The 16815-nt window shown below is 34.9% G+C and overlaps 1 protein-coding gene across 2 annotated transcripts in view; it reads left to right on the top strand.

Moving 5' to 3' along the window:
* The window catches only part of SPAG6 (sperm associated antigen 6), a 49272-nt gene extending 33040 nt beyond the window's left edge, over positions 1-16232 (top strand). For both annotated transcript variants that reach the window (XM_034402478.2, XM_034402477.3), the window contains exons 7-11: positions 734-886; positions 4908-5099; positions 9698-9814; positions 12742-12887; positions 15636-16232. In XM_034402478.2, coding sequence (XP_034258369.1) covers positions 734-886; positions 4908-5099; positions 9698-9814; positions 12742-12887; positions 15636-15702 — 675 coding nt within the window. In that variant the 3' untranslated portion in view covers positions 15703-16232. The remainder of the gene's footprint in view (positions 1-733; positions 887-4907; positions 5100-9697; positions 9815-12741; positions 12888-15635) is intronic.
* Positions 16233-16815: the final 583 nt, after the last annotated feature.

Here is a 16815-nt window from a genome sequence, read left to right as displayed (position 1 = left end):
AAAATTGTAGTATGAAAGCTATGTTTTAATGAGTTTTATTTCTTGGCTTTAGGGAATGATTGCTGGAAGCATGTTAGTTATCTAAAACCTTTGATTGTTTCCAGCTTTTTTCAGATATACCTCAATTAAGTCCTGATCTATCAATTCTTGGCCCAAATAGTTTCAGAAATGTAGAAAACTTTTCCATTCAACTACACTAGTTTGCTTAATCACTGTGGATCAAAATGCTGGATTTAATTGGGTTTTGGTATTATCCATTGTAACTTCCTTTACGGCATAAGACAACTTTCCTCTGTCTCTGCAATGTTATACTTTATCTGTAGTTGATGAAAGTGCAGGCCATAGTAAGTTTCTTAGACTTGAAAATGCCAGAAGACATTTAGTTGACTCTTAGTTGAAACCAGTCATTTGTTTACACAGAATTGATATGTTCCATTTCTTAGTAGTGCTTATTTATTTTCATTTATTTAAATTATATCTCTCATTCCAACTCATCAGAACAAACAAGATAGTTAGCAACATTCCAAATGATAAAAAAATAAAGACATAATTAAAATAAGTTAAATACTCTTGAAGGCATATTAAGTAGATAACTGTATGCATTACATTCTTTTTTCTAATTTGTGTGTCTCATTGAACATTTATTCAACATGTAATAGGGGAAAAAACATGTAATGATATAGTTTGGTATTCATGTGAAATGATAGCATCTCCTGACTGTATTTGTTTTCAGCTTTCACAACTTATCGTAAATGCTGGAGGAGTAGCTGCCATCATTGATTGCATTGGTAGCTGCAAAGGAAATGTTAGACTCCCAGGTATTATGATGTTGGGCTATGTAGCTGCTCACTCGGAAAACCTGGCCATGGCAGTGATTATCTCTAAGGTTAGTTTCTGGGTCTTCTAATGTTACAATCAGAATGCTGTTTATAGATGTTGGCTCGAGTGCATATGATTATTTTTACAGGTCTGGGACAAAACATTAGCCAAAGGCAGAGAATAAATATGTTTATAAGAAGGATTTTTGTGATGTTAACAGCTATACTTGGGCCAATTGCTCTGTCTATCCTGTCTTAAAGGGTTGCCTTGAGAATAAATAGGAAAGGCAAAGAAAGTTATTTTCTTTTGAAGGGAAGGTAGGCCATATTTTTGTATACCCACTTGCTTTTATGAGCTAATAAGTATGGCAATACACATAACCTGCTGTATAAATACTGACAAAAGTGTGTGCTGTTAAGTTTCGTGAACTCTGAAATGTTGGATTTTCCAAGTATTGTTTGCTTGTAAATTGTATCGTCTTTAAAATATTTCTGTATGAAAAAAGTTATCTATATAAAACACATACACAGAGACATGCACACAGAGTTTTGATCCCATTAAAATTTGCCATTGATCCCATTGTGTGTCCAATTACACTTGGCCAATAAAAAATTCTATTCTATTCTATTCTATTCTATTCTATTCTATTCTATTCTATTCTATTCTATTCTTAAATTTTTTATTGAAATTTATTATAATACAATATAATACAGTCAGTCAGTCAACAACAATATTCTATTCTATTCTATTCTTTTTAAAAAAAATTTATTGAAATTTATTATAATACAATATAATACAATCAGTCAGACAGTCAACAACAATATTCTATTCTATTCTATTCTATTCTATTCTATTCTATTCTATTCTATTCTATTCTATTCTATTCTAATTTGGGTCACTACGGTATTGACATAATAGTACAACCCAGGTATATTTAAACATATGTATCTATGTCCCATTGATTAACAGCACTACGAATCATACATGTATTTCTCATACTGACTGAAATCAAAAGGATATTAAAGCAACAATATATTATGTTTAGTTTATCAACAGTCTGTTATTTTTCTTTAAAACATTCCACATACATACCCAGAGATGTTCAGTGAACAGAGATTATGAAGAAAACAGTATGTAAATTGCTTGAATGTGTCTTATTCAAGATAGCTTTTTATATTACCAAAACAAAAATACCAATTGTTTTATAAAATTGTACAATCAGTTAGATGCCTTATTTCTTGTTCTTGAAATGCAGGGAAATAGCAGAATTTTGGGCCTGGTTCATTTTAAAAACAATTATGGATTATTTTGCTATCTGTCAAGAGTTTTTGCATTTTCATGAGATGCTAATTGACTTGTATTTTCCAAATAGCAAAAGGAGGCTACCAATGGTTTATTAAAATAAATATTTGATGTCTAGCTTTAATTGCCTTTAAAATGAGAATATATAAATTAGTTATCTTCTGTTGCATCGGAGTGTGAGTTTTGTTTCTATTGTGATATTTTTTAGATACAGAATTATATTCAGTACTAAAAAACCCCAAACCTAGTCCATCTGAAAAAAAGAACATGCTCTTCTGAAACCTCCTTGAATGTATAAGCCATAAAATAGGCTCTAAAAAATTGGAACATCATTTGATTTTTCTACACTTGTTTATTTGAGCTGGGCAGACATTTAAATGAGGTTTTGTATGTGAGGTTTTTTCAGCTTCCAAGAGGCTTTAGATAGTCCTAATATGAAATTTAAATACTTTGTGTGCATTACTGATATAGATATACAGTTTCTCTCTCTTAATTTATAAAATGATTATTAGTGGATATAAAATGCATTAATTTATGAGTATGTGTGTAGGCACAAAGTATCATAATTATAAAATTGGCAGGACTATAAGACAATCTGACGTGATGAAAGTTCCAATCTATTCCATAAGTTTCAGTGTGCACGTGAATAATAACTTATTAGTGATATTTAAATGTATTGTGTGCAATGAACAAAAGGGAAAATAGAGAACCAAATGTATAATTATTTCTACATGGTGGAGGAAAAAGCAAATGGGAGGAAATTTGCAGCTATCTCATATATTACCCTTACATGCCTTTCAGTGAGACTCAAGACAGCGCCATACTGAAATGAATGGAAGATGAACCTTGGTTGCCTTCCAGAAAACCTGGGAAGGAAACTGAAACTTTGGACTTTCAGCCCTGATAAAAAGGCTGGCATTATTTTTCCCTTGAGTGTCATTTTTGGCATCTGCTCCCTGAAACATTTTTGACAACAATAAAAGTGTCAGCTCTTAATGTTCATGTCTCAATAAGCTAGCAGATTTAGTATTTTAGTGAAGCTTACATTTGTAGTGTTCAGTAATGATAAGATTGCACTAACTGATCCTAAATAACAACCTAACACAGTCAAAAAATGATTTATTGGAGCATCTGTAAAAATTATCATACTAGTAATTAATGAAAAATTGATGGAACACAGAGTTGAAACAATCAAAAGGTTAAAATATTACGGGATTTCCAAAGACAGACTGATAGTCTCAGTTCATAACACTCCAGATACAACTGTGGCTATAAAGAAGAAAGCGTGGATAACTAATGTGGCAATATCAGGGGACAGTAAAAGATAAGACGGCTGTTGTGGCCAGGAGGGCCTTCATGCAGCTGCGGGTTGTCCGCCAATTATGCCCTTCCTGGACCAACAGTCCCTACTCACAGTCACTCATGCCCTGGTCACTTCCCATCTTGACTATTGCAACATGCTCTACAGGGGGCTGCCCTTGAAGAGCATCCAGAAGCTCCAGTTGGTGCAAAATGCAGCGGCCCGCATAGTTTTGTGCAGACCCCAGTGTGCATATGTATCACCTCTCCTGCGGGAGCTGCGTTGGTTGCCAATTTGCTTCCAAGTGCAATTCAAGGTGCTGGTTGTCACCTTTAAAGCCCTTTATGGCTTGTCTCTTGCTGGTTACATCTACCTGACCCATCAGAACGGGAAGGCAGGGAATGTTGCAGGTACCATCCTCGAGGGAGATATACCTGGCGAAGAAGGGCCTTCTCTGTGGTGGCTCCCTCTCTGTGGAACATCATTCCCCCAGAGATTAGAATGGCCCCCACTCTAATACTCTTCCAGAAGACCTGGTTCTGCTAGAGGTCCTGGGGAACCCAGAGCGATATGGAGCCCATTAAATGGCTCGTGTGATCTGCTGTCATCGGGGTGGGAGGTGGGAGGTTGGGGGGTGATTTTGTTATATTGTACTACATTAATTTATTTGATTCTTTTTGTTAATTTTTGTTGTTTTAAATGAGATTTTATATTCTGTAAGCTGCCTTAAGTTGCCATGGGTGAATAGGCGGCAATATAAATTCAATAAATAAATAAATAAGACAAAGAATTGGAGAAGTATAAAGATCTGAAAGCTGAAGTTGAAATATTATGGCATAAACTGGTCGTGGTGGTCCCTATGGTTATCAGCATATGGGACACTATATCAAAAAGACTTAACGCTTATAAAAAAAATCTGTGCATTGACAAAATTTTCATATGTCAATTGCAAAAGGCCATGCTGCTTGGATACACACATATACTACAGCAATACATTATGATATACTAGCTTCTTGGGAAGAATTTGATGTGTATGAAGAAGACCAAGATAAGCTAAAGAAGTGACAACTGTGACTTCACGTTGAATTAAGATGATAATAGTAATATAATTGCAAAAGGCAGCTCAACTAGGAACAGCTTACATCTTGTGATGATACCTTTAACATCTTAAATAACAACATCTGCCTCTCCATGATTTTGGAACTCAATTGGTGGATAAAAATGCCAAATTCAATTTAAACATCTGGGTGACTATGTGATAAACTATAATTTATTAAATTTGTATCTGCAGAGTATATGCATTGCAGACTATTCAAATATTTTGGGCTGAGAAATGCATATATAGAAGGAACAGTTATGAACAAACATGATGTATTTTGTATTAGCACTGCCATTCTTGCCTCATCCCAGCACCCTACAATTTGTACACAATACTCCAAATCTGGTTTAGTTTCATAGTGCTTTATGCTTTTGTTTAACATCACAGGGAGTTCCACAGTTAGCTATCTGCTTGTCAGAAGAGCCAGAAGATCATATTAAGGCTGCAGCTGCTTGGTCACTGGGACAGATTGGGAGACATACTCCAGAACATGCCCGTGCTGTTGCTGTAGCCAGCGTCCTACCTGTATTGCTTTCCCTGTATATGGCAACTGAAAGTTCAGAAGATCTTCAGGTCAAAGTAAATGAGCTTCATCATTTTTACTGTTGTTAAATTTAATCAAGCCTCTGGGACCTAATGCATCCAAAATTTTGTGCTCTAATGCTAAATCATAGTCCTTATCCAGTTCCTTTTCCTGCCTCCTGACGTGGCTTTCAAACCCTGGGAAGAGAAGAGGTACTTCTGAAAGGCCTCAGAGCTTTATGGGGATTTCTGTGCAGGAAATGTAAGAATTACATTGTTGCTGTTGTTTATTTCAGCTTTTAAATGTAATGTTCAATTTTAGTGAGTTTTAACTCTGCTATTTTTGTTACATTTTGTATACAGTAGGTTTTATGAAAGTTTAATATTTTTAATTATTAAGGCATTCTGCTAGTCTGATTACACTTTTAAAAAATCAGTACAGTTTTATAAACCTGAAATGCTGTTGCTTCTCTTTAAGCTTTGAGGAAAGGTAGGTTGAATAATAATGTAAGTGAGTAACCCATAGCTGTTTTCAAGCTCCCCCAGCAACTCTTTTGTAGTACCAGTCTTTGGAAATGTCACTAAAAATATGACAGTTAAATGGTTGAATGTCACAATTTGGGGTCATTTCTTCATGATTATGTAGGAGGAATTAATAATGGAATAGTAATGGCTCACTGCACAGGGTTTTCCTGTTCCTGTTTTCTTAGATTTCTTAAAAATACCAGCTAGGGGGTGAAATATTTTAATCATGATTGTTCTGGTGATCTCATTGCATTCCGGTCCCATGACCTTCCTGAAGATTAGGAGAATGAGTTGTATCCCTGAAGTGTTGGAAATGTCCCTCCTATATTTTCCTGCAAATAACTCATTTAATATTGGTATTAAGATAATTAATACCAATGTATGGGAGAAGAGATGTCAGTTAGAAACTACAATGAATGGTACTGTTAAGTTGCATAGGTTAAATAATTAGTACAAGTTATTTGCCATTTTTGGAAATAAAATAGATACCAAACTGCACTTTATAAGTACATTTCACATAGTGCTTAATTTAAAAAAAAATTTTGTATGATAATACTCTATTTTAGAGTTACAGGGAAGCAAGACCGATTGGACTTGGAATTCTTTTTATATGTTATCTAACCCAGCATTATCTTTTCTGACTGGCAGCTTCTTCCCAAAATCTTTATAATTTACGTCCTTATGGAATACCAAGCAACAGTATCTCCTACTGAAAATCTGTGGTCCAATTTCTATGTTACTATAAGTTATTTCCAGATTTAGACTTGAGGATATATATTTGTAGAGCACAAAATGTAGGTTTAAAACCACATGTGGTTTTTAGACATGAACTATCTTCCTCCAATTTATGAGGTTTTTAGTCTAGTTGTTATGTAATTTAGAATGAGATGAACCTTGAGTAGTGTAGAGATAACTTCTACTACTGAAGTAGTAGAAATCAAGTGCTTCTGTGTGTAAGAATGAATTCCTTTCAGTGAAAACTAGAACTAACAAAGTTGAGTTGTGGTAATTTTCTGCTTGCAAATATTTCTTTTTAAATTTAAAAACTTCAACAAATGTAATCACCCCATCTTCATTTGAAATGAAAGATCCTGTCATCTCATTCTGATTTTTGTGTAGACCAGCCATAATCAAAACAGCCAGGGAAGAAGATACATGGAAATAGCTCCCCCCAGTGCTCAGTGACCTGTCAATTGGGCCTTCTGTTGGTATTTACTATTTCTGTTGCAAGGGATATGACATCATGCTGAGTGAGTCATGGAAAGTTTTGAGGCCTCTCCAGACTTTTGCTTCCTTTTGTTCAGAGTAGCTAGTATATAATATTCAAATCAATGTATATAGAAGTGTGCAAGTCAGAGACTGACACATGAAAAATAATAAAAAATGTAAATTACATTTCTCACCTTAGAAACATTCAAAGATGCATAAACTTTAAGAATCCATATGTTTGCTTTCCTCTCCCTCTGTGTATGAAGATTTTTCTGTATGAGAGTTGATTTTATTAATTTTCTAGACTTTTTCTTGGTTATCCCACTAAAGTCATAATTGAAACCAATCATAAAATATTTATTTCAATGTTTTATTCTCATGGTCTGTAACATGCTGAGAGGTGTGCCTTGAGATGTATCTGTGCAGAGGAGGCTCAAGCTGATGACATTTGGTGTAGACTGGGAGCAAACTTTGTTAGCCGAAGTATAGAGGAAGTTTCCCCAGTCCTCATGGTACAGGTAGCATAGTGCTATACGACTTGCTAAAGTTGCAGATATTCTACTTTTCTCCAGATGCTCTTCAGAACCCTCTTCATAATGTATATTTCAAGGCAGAGAGGGCTAGAGCCTTTGGGACCAGATCAGTTCAGAATTAAATACTTGCTTTGCAGAGTCATATGGAAATCTTATAGAAGTGCTCAAATCCTCTCCCAACCATCTCTTAGTACCACTGGCATAATTTGCTTTACAAACCATTGCCCTGCTTCTCTTCAATGTAGCACATGGAGTAGACAATGGAAAGAGAAACTGTTCAATGATGGGTTGAACCTTCTTTGCTTTGGTAAATTGTTGTCAACCCCTAGAACTAATGGATCATCACTGGGAGAATATATATCCGCCAAAATATCACAGCTGAAAATAGAAATCTTTGTAATATTCCATCCAAATCAGTGGTGGGATTCAATTTTTTTTTACTACCAATTCTGTGGGTATAGCTTGGTGGGCGTGGCTTGGTGGACGTGGCAGGGGAAGGATACTGCAAAATCTCCATTCCCACCCCACTCTAGGGGAAGGATATTGCAAAATCCCCATTCCCATTCTACTCCTGGGGAAAAGATATTGCAAAATCTCCATTCCCACCCCACTCTGGGGCCAGCCAGAGGTGGTAGTTGCCAGTTCTCTGAACTACTCAAAATTTCTGCTGCCGGTTCTCCAGAACCTGTCAGAACCTGCTGAATTTCATCCCTGATCCAAATCCTATTACCATATGTTGCTCATTGATAGTATCTTTATGAAGCTGCTCCCTTGGCCACTGTATGCTGGGTTCGTGTTTTTTTTTTTTTTTTTTTGGTAGCTTCACTATATATGGGAAAAGTATTTGATTGAGAAGTAACTGCAAATGTCCTGCAATATGTCAGTAATTCAAGATATTTGCAGAAGATGGAAATGGTTTTTCATATATTGCCTTAATCCTTTGGGCCCAATAACCATCATATAGTTTGGGGAGTTTGGTTTAGTTTGGTATGTGAGCCCAGCTATTATGTTTTATAATTCATTTGTGAATTATATGTGGCTTATTTAAACTAGCCAAATATGGTTTATTTGATGATTGCAGTTAAACAAATATGTAAGTTTAGTCATTAAATGAAATATGACAAAGTATTTCTGATCTCCAAGGAACAACAATCTTTATAGGGGGAGATTGTAGTAGTAGTCCTAAGACATTCTATGTGTGCACCTTTCAATGTTCCACCAGAAAGCAGTTTTCACATTCCATCTATCTAGTTTGCCTCTTTTAGTGTGTGTGCTAGTGTAAAAGTTACTTTGATTTAGAATTCCAACTTCTGGTGGCAAAAATGTTGGTTCTCTGGGCCAAGTACTAGGATCCTGGGTAGAATAGATTCCCTCCCCGCCTCTAATTTAGACATTTGAATTTTGGGAAGTGAACTAATGATCATCCCCACATTTCTCCCTTTTAAAGCCTCTCCTCTCCCGATATACAGCTCATAACCAATTTTCCAGGGATAAGCTAGAAGATGGGACTCTTTTTTTGAAATTAGACATGGAAGGAGCTGTAAAGAGCAGAAGCAGAGAGAGTAGCACTGGGGAAGAGACAGAGGAAAAAGAGAGAGAGGGAGAGGGAGGGAGGGAGGGAGGGAGGGAGGGAAAGAGAGAGAGAGAGAGAGAGAGAGAGACAGAGACAGAGACAGAGAGATCATGGCATGCTAAATCTTTGTAGCAGGCATATGGAATAGAATGATATGAACCTGTCCTATTTACATAATACCACACAGACTGCTGCTTATATTATGGCCTGGAGATTGTTTTGCACCAACTGCTAAAAGAAATCTGGGAACTTTTTTTTGTATAAGTGAATGCTGTACTCATAAATTTTAGCACTTGTCAAATCATTTCAAATGTTGGCCAGTCTATTTCCTTTATGTCCATGTGATCTAATAGTTCAGTAAGTATAATCTTCAAGTTTAAACAAGTGGTAAATATTTTTGAACTACATAAAAGAGTTAGAGTTAGGATTAGAACATGAGTAGGTCTCCCTTTGTCTTTCTTTGGTATTGGTATTTGGTATGCTAGGAACCAAAAAAATTGGTTCCTAGCTTAATGATAGAAAGAGTATTTGAACTTCTAAATTCACCAGAACTACAAAATGAAACCCACATAATCCAAAATAAAAGTAGGGTTATTATGATTGGCATTTAAAAAAAATCCATTAATGTACATATATGTTTATTATAATGCTACCTTCCAATATAACTTTTAAACATTTGCCAGAAGTATGTTTCAAGTATTGCGCTTTGAAAATACCGTAATTATCAGCTTTTTGCTTTGTAGAAATAATGCAAGTTTAATTTTATGAGAGGCTATTTAGTGATGTCTTACTGACGACTTTTTGTATTTTGATAGGCTAAGAAAGCCTTGAAGAATATTTTACAGAAGTGTACTCATCTGTCAGCCCTTGAGCCCTTGCTACATGATGCTCCCCCCAATATCCTGAAACATATAGTTGGCCAGTTCAGCAAGGTAAGAATCAGTCCAAGATTAATATTCCTTCTTAAGAAAGGTGGCAGCTGTCAGAAGAAAACTTCTTGGACTACTGGTATTTGATTTGTATGGTTCAATTTTTGCCATTTCCCTTTTTTAGTTGGGATTCTTCAGAGGCTGCTTTGGGGAGAGGAGAAGGTTTCAGTAACTGTTTAACTAGCTGTTCCTGAGTTCAGTACCTCTGTCTGCTCTAGTTCAGAGAGTGCAGAATTAAAGCATCCTGTTTTGTAGATTAAGCAAGAGTAGCCATACTATTTATATTGGCCTAACAATCTCAAAAACAACAGTTCAAGGGCTACAAAAGAACTACCGGTATTTGGCTTGAATGGACACAGCTAACAAGAACCAGGTTTTGGATTCAGTTTGTAATGGATAATAGGCCAGAATCCTTGCTAAAAAGCTCTCTGTTTTATCAGCAAGTTTGTTAATTAGACTCGATGCCTTTATACCTAAGAAGGAATAGAATGCCAGCAGACTCGCCCTTTCTGATAGATTGCAAATCTCATCACTCAGGACCACTCTGATTGCTCAGTGATTGTTTGCCTTGTAATCCATCCTACCTGGATAGTCTCAGAGTGTTTAATAGAGAATAATAATAATAAAAAAGCATGAAAACTAAGCTACTTTTTTGCTTTTTATCATAGAGAATTGACAATGCTTTTAAAAGAGAAGTATTTCCGTTTATTTACTTATTAGCCCTATTACACTATAGTATCTCAATTGTTTAGAATAAAACATATGAAAACTAACCTGACTATGAGTAATTCATATCTGTTTTTATAAGGAGAATCCATCCTATTGCATCTCCCAGCTGTGGTTGACTCTGACCACAGAATATCTTAAAGTGGGTGGATTTTATTGGTTTATTTGGGTTTGTGTGTTTCTAATTCAGCAGAAAGTTGAGTTGGAATGAACATTAGAATTCACTGAAGTCCTGCTTTTGTAGCTTTACATCAGGGGTGGACCATTTTTTGTGAGGGGGGGAAATTCATTCTATTCACCAGTCTGTGTTGATGGAAGGTTCTCAGCTGAATTGGTCCTATCTGCTAAATATTATAGGTCCACACCGCTGCTTAATGAATGTCAAATGTTAGAAATAATCATAGAGAGCAAAACGAATTAAAAAAATATCCCGTGTTTTTTAAAGATTTTATCAAGAAAATTATAGTATGATTAGATCTACTGAATAAACTAATGTATAATATATGTTAAGCAGACAGAAATAATTATGAATAGGGAATCATAATTCCTGGTATTTTAAAGCTGTTAGATTCAGTTTAAATGATACCAGGTTCAAAAATAAAATCTTTTGAATTAGGTAAAGTGTATTTCCATGCATAAGACTGAAATAGCCCTGTTTCTTTATTGCTTTATTGCTTTATTGCTTTAATGTGAAAACAGCACAATATTTGTCAGATAAATTGGCCATCTCATTATTATAGTATTCACTTTAAGTTTTATATTCATATTGCAAACTGAACTAAAGTACTGTAAGTTCCTCCACAGTGCTGTTTGAGTACAGAACAGCCCCTAAACTGTTATGAATTACTATATGAAGGATAATCTGTTTCAGAGCATTCAGATATGTATCACCCAGTAAATAAATCTGTTCTGTCTGGCATTTCTGGTAAATTTATATAGCTGCCCATTTTACATAATGACTGAGTAACACACAAAATTAAAAACATAAAATAGCAATAGCAATAGCCATAGCATTAAGGCTTATATACACCCCAAGGTGTATATTACAGCATCCTTTGGACGGTGAACAATGAAGAAGCATTATTTGCATGTTGACTCCAATACTGTGTGTCCTCGTTTCCTGATCTCAGAAGGAGAGAAGGTTGAATCAACCTTAAGCCCCATCAGGATCGAATTCCAGGCTATGGGCAGAGTTTTGCCTACAATATTGTACTTTAACCACTACGTCATAATACATGATAATGAACACATAATGAAAATAAATAAATAAAACCTATTAAAAATGTCAGTAGGAGCACACTCAACTTCCCTAGCAATACCCACATTACAGGATCTTCAGGCAAGATAGCAAAGATATTTTCAAACTCTTCTGAAAGGCCAGCAAGATAGGAGTCAGTCTGACCTCTAGGGGAATGATGATCCAAAGGGCAGATGCCCCAGCAGAAAAAAGGTGCTATCAAGGGACATTTCTTCATGGATGGGACCTGTAACAAAGTGCAACATGCTCGTATTGCCAGATGGGACAGACACAGTACTTTCACTCATCATTAACCAGTCAAGGATGCGTCATGTGGTTGCATCCTTGACTCTTCTTGAGATATTTCTTTTGTAGAGGTGGGTCAGTTGGCAATATAGTCTCAGCTTTTAATTTTGTGTATGAACTAAATATTCATATTCAAATAGATGTGTCCCTTAGCTATTACGACCTTACCTGTTGCTTTCCATGGGGGCCTGACCCACTTTTGATATTCTTAGGTTGCTTGTTTTGTGTGGAGCACAGAAAAGATGGACAAGTTGCTTTCCTGTAACTGTTCTGTGAATTGTCATATGTGCGCTTTTATTACCTGTCCTTAAACATGTCAAGATCTGATGAGTATTATTGGTGTTTGTGAATGACAACTGTGTGAGCTCAAGAAATTGAAAGATAGAGCACTACCTCTTGATATATGTCATTTTCAGGAATAGATGATTAGTCAAAAAACTCACAATATGTTGCAGATGAGCAACATATTTTTCTCCTTTGTATATTCTTTTTTGGCAGCAATTCTCATGTCCTCATTTGTTAATTGAGACTTGAATGAAGAACATTTGCTAAATTATGCTTGCTCTTTTGCATCTTAGCTTCATATTAATATTAAGCTTCAAAGGAAATAAGAACTTTTGAGTAGGAAAATTGAATTCTTGAATTTGTTTTCTTTAAATAGGTTCTGCCACATGATTCCAAAGCCCGACGTCTTTTTGTAACAAGTGGTGGTCTTAAAAAAGTTCAGGAGATAAAAGCAGAAGCTGGCTCACTACTTCAAGAGTATATCAACACAATTAATAATTGTTATCCAGAAGAAATAGTCAGGTGAGGCTGGAAAATAATTAATTTATTTGATATATTCTATATTTAAACAATTATAGTTTAGTTTCTTTAGATAACTTTCTAATAATGGCATTTTATTAAGCATCATCATAACAGTTGCATAGTTAATACTGTACAAGCATTCAGTGGTTCTGGGAATATGAATTATTATTTATTCTAGAATATACAACACTTGGAATATGTTAATTTCTATGGGCAGATTTCATTTCTGTCCCTGGGGATCTTTAGAAGTAGTTCTTCAGTAAGAAGTACAAAATGCCTTATCCAAAGAATAATTTTTCAAATAATTTTAATTCATTTGTATTCCTTTTTTTAACTTATTGATTGCTCATTTTACCACAGAATAACTCTGGGTGACTTACAATATTAAAAATATAAAATTATATAAATAAAATTCTTTAAAAATACAAAGTACAATAAACATGCTAAAACATGAGAGGGGGGGAATGAGACCTGTTATTAATATATATAAAATGATATTTGCATAACAATAAATTTGGGGACTGATCAAATTTATTACTCACCTATTTAATAAAACATATTTCTTTATTACCATCCACCTATTAAGTTCAATCTAGGTAATGTACTTTATGTATGTACTGTATATCACATGGCATCACTATAAGCATATGGTTATGTAATCTGAAGCAATCCTTAACAAGAAATGCTGAAATGATAAATGATTTTAGTTTGGTGTCCACTAAGATAGAAACATTCAAGAATTCAGTACTAGACTAGAGCATGGGATTGGCCCCAGTAAATATGCTAAAATGGTTGATATTTCTACTTGGAAAAGTACAAATAATATAAGAAATGGTTTATAACTTCTAGATGATAGCTGGCTAGCTAGTGATCTCAAGGTAACCGCTGACTATCAAAATGATTTTGGATAAAGTAAACCCATTAAGATGATAAATCCTTGTCTTTGTAGTTCCACATTGTCATTATAGCTTACCTTAGTTTGTCAAAATCTAAGCCCTATCCTTTCACCCTGCCCTCCGAGCCCTGCTTTCAGGTGTATAGAAATGAATTGGTTGTAAATGGGCTCTGTATAGTAGCTGAGTTAAAAATATAGTTGTGTGCCCGGCACTGCTAATTCCATGTCATACATATGTACTCCCTCTACTGGTCAGCTACATTTTCCATAAAGTGATGCTCCACTTGTAAAATTATTTTAATGCATGTCTCATAAAAGCTCCTTGGTTGCTACCCCTTGAAAACACATACCATTGTTAGAGATGTTGTTACCTAAACTTGAGAGCAAGAAGTGTAAGGTCAACTTTTTCTGACTGATACCAACTAGGTACACTAATATTACAACTCCTGGAATTTCCAATCAACAAAACCATAAGTGTGGTAATTTTAATGTATCTTGAAGGACTAAGATGTTAAAGACCATATTAGGCTGAGTATCACTATGCTTCATCAGGTGCTTTTCTTTTTTTTAAAAAAAATCTATGGTTTGAATTCATGGATTTTAATCTGAAGTAATCCTGATTATTTAAATAGCAAGTAATACAGTCAGGTTTCTAATATACTGCAATATAATTATTCAAGTCCTCTAATTTTCAGAGTACCAAAGAACATTATAGGACTTACTGTCATAGTAAAATGAACATATTCCATATCAGCAGATGTAGGTCTGATTATTTTATTAGTTTAATGTTTCCAATTGATTTTAGTTACATTTAGTAATGCAGATTTTATTCATCTACACATTAGTATTGGGTTTAACTACTCCCTTCTCCACCAAAAGGATTTACTGCCTGGTTTGCACATTTTATTTATTTAATTTAGGCACTATCTCTGATTTGAAATATAAAAGAAATTGTTTCTCCCCTAATTTTTACTGTCTGCCGACATTTTCTTTTTTTAAAAGCTGGAGGCTGCTTTTAAATCTGACCTTTGTATTGGGAAATGAGGGAAGATGGGACTTTTATTCTTTGATTGCCTATCCAAGAAGCTATAGACAGACAGCAATTAATCATTAAAATAAAATTTTGAAAGAGTTCCGGCAGTGCTAAAGAAATGTTGTGTGGAGAAATCTTTGCAAAATAAAGTAGTGTTTTATTTTGCAATCTTATAATCAAGTAAGGAAAATCTCCCCACTGAATATACAGAAACTGAGTTTTACAGCAAGGGTCCAAGATTTCTTCCCCGGATGTGTATTTCTAATTAAATGACAAAGTACCTCTTAAAAACGAGTGAGGTTGTTAAGAATCATATACTGTAGGTTATAAGATATTCCCATTTGGGTTTCCTAAATTAAACCCTAACTTTTCCTTGTTAAATTACAACAGGAAAAACAGAATTTGGATAGGTATAGGATTTAGGTACAGAGTTCAGTTTAAAATACAGTTAGATGCTAAGAGTGCAAAGCTCCTTTCCTGTGATTCCTCTTTCAAAGTACTGCTGTTAAATTGCAACCACCAAGCCTACTACACAAAATGGGCAGAGGTTGAACAAATATTTTGATATTTGCTTTACTTCTAATCTAATCTGATAACAAATATGCTCGGAGCATGCACATTTTTTTCCTGTGGGTTTGGAGGGAAATCACCCTTTATGAAACAAGCATTCTAGCCTTCTAACCTAATTTTTATTTCCTAAATGCAATCTGAATTATACACAATTCTACTGATTTTAAGTATGCTTAATTTTTCGCTGGCTTGTAGCTTCAGTATTTAACATGATAGTTTTTTAATAAAATAACCTTTATTTCTCTTTCAGATATTACTCCCCTGGATATTCTGAAGCACTTCTGGAAAGGGTAGAAAATTATCACCCAGTTCTATAAAATTTTCATCTTTATAAGAAAGAGAGGAAGAAAACCCTCTTTTTCTTATCTTTGTTTTCAGTGGCAAGCAAATATAGTTTGGCCAAGACTGGTGTGGGAAATATTTAACCTTCTGTTATGTTACCAATCAATTATGACAACAGGAAGACATACCCTTTCCACCTTTGATCCACAGTTGACTTCTGGAACTCACGCTAAGAACAAAGACTGTCATATGCCTATTTTAAGAGAACTGTGTTTCTCAGTACCTTTGCAAGTCCAAGTACAGGGAAGCCAGGACTCTTTCTGGATGCACCTGAGATTTGCTAAATAGCTTGCACCTCAAATTCTTCTTTGAGGGAGAATTACAACATTATCCAGTAAGCACCAGAGTTGTACAATTGTTGTTCTTTTTGTTAAGGCTTGTGGTGCAGTCTAAGCAGAAATTACCTATTATTCTTGTACTTCCACTTTCTTGATTATCTCCCCACTATTGTCTCTCTCCTGGTACTTGCAGTAAACCAATGAATGTTTGACCTTTTAAGAACCAAGCTTTTGTTGTACTGTTTCATTTATCATTTCTAGGAGTGGCTTTTAAGAGAACTGGTATTTAGGAAACAAACTATTTATAAGGGTTAGAAAGCTATTGTGAAGTAGAAGTGGAAAAAAGATAAGCATGGTACTGAATCTTCCTTAAAAAGGTATGAATACACATCTTTTCTCAGCATTTATAAGGCAGGGTAGTTCCCCTTTTTTAACACATTTCAACAATCTCTCCATTAAACAACATAGCACCATATAACAGAAAAATAGAACTCAGTATTCATTATCAAATGCAAATAATATTTGTTTTGTGAAGCCAACGTTGTTTTCCTTTAGTCTTTGTTTCAGGCCTAAATTTCCATGATATATAAAGGTTAAAAGGCTCAGTATTTGAGAAAGTTAAAAGGTTCAGTATTTAAGAAACAGAACTTAGCTCTTCAGGGACTGCATATAAATAATATTACAAAATGAATGCACCTTGGGTTTCCAGGCAATGAAGAGCATCCCAAATAGCAACATATTCTGTTACTTCTGAGAAAATACAGGGCTTAAGGGAGATTCTAATGACAGAAAGCCATGTGAATTGGATCA

Source organism: Pantherophis guttatus, chromosome 4 (assembly GCF_059756535.1).
Source record: "Pantherophis guttatus breed Tessera chromosome 4, ASM5975653v1, whole genome shotgun sequence".
NCBI lineage: Eukaryota > Metazoa > Chordata > Lepidosauria > Squamata > Colubridae > Pantherophis > Pantherophis guttatus.
This window is presented reverse-complemented; position numbering and strand designations above follow the sequence as displayed.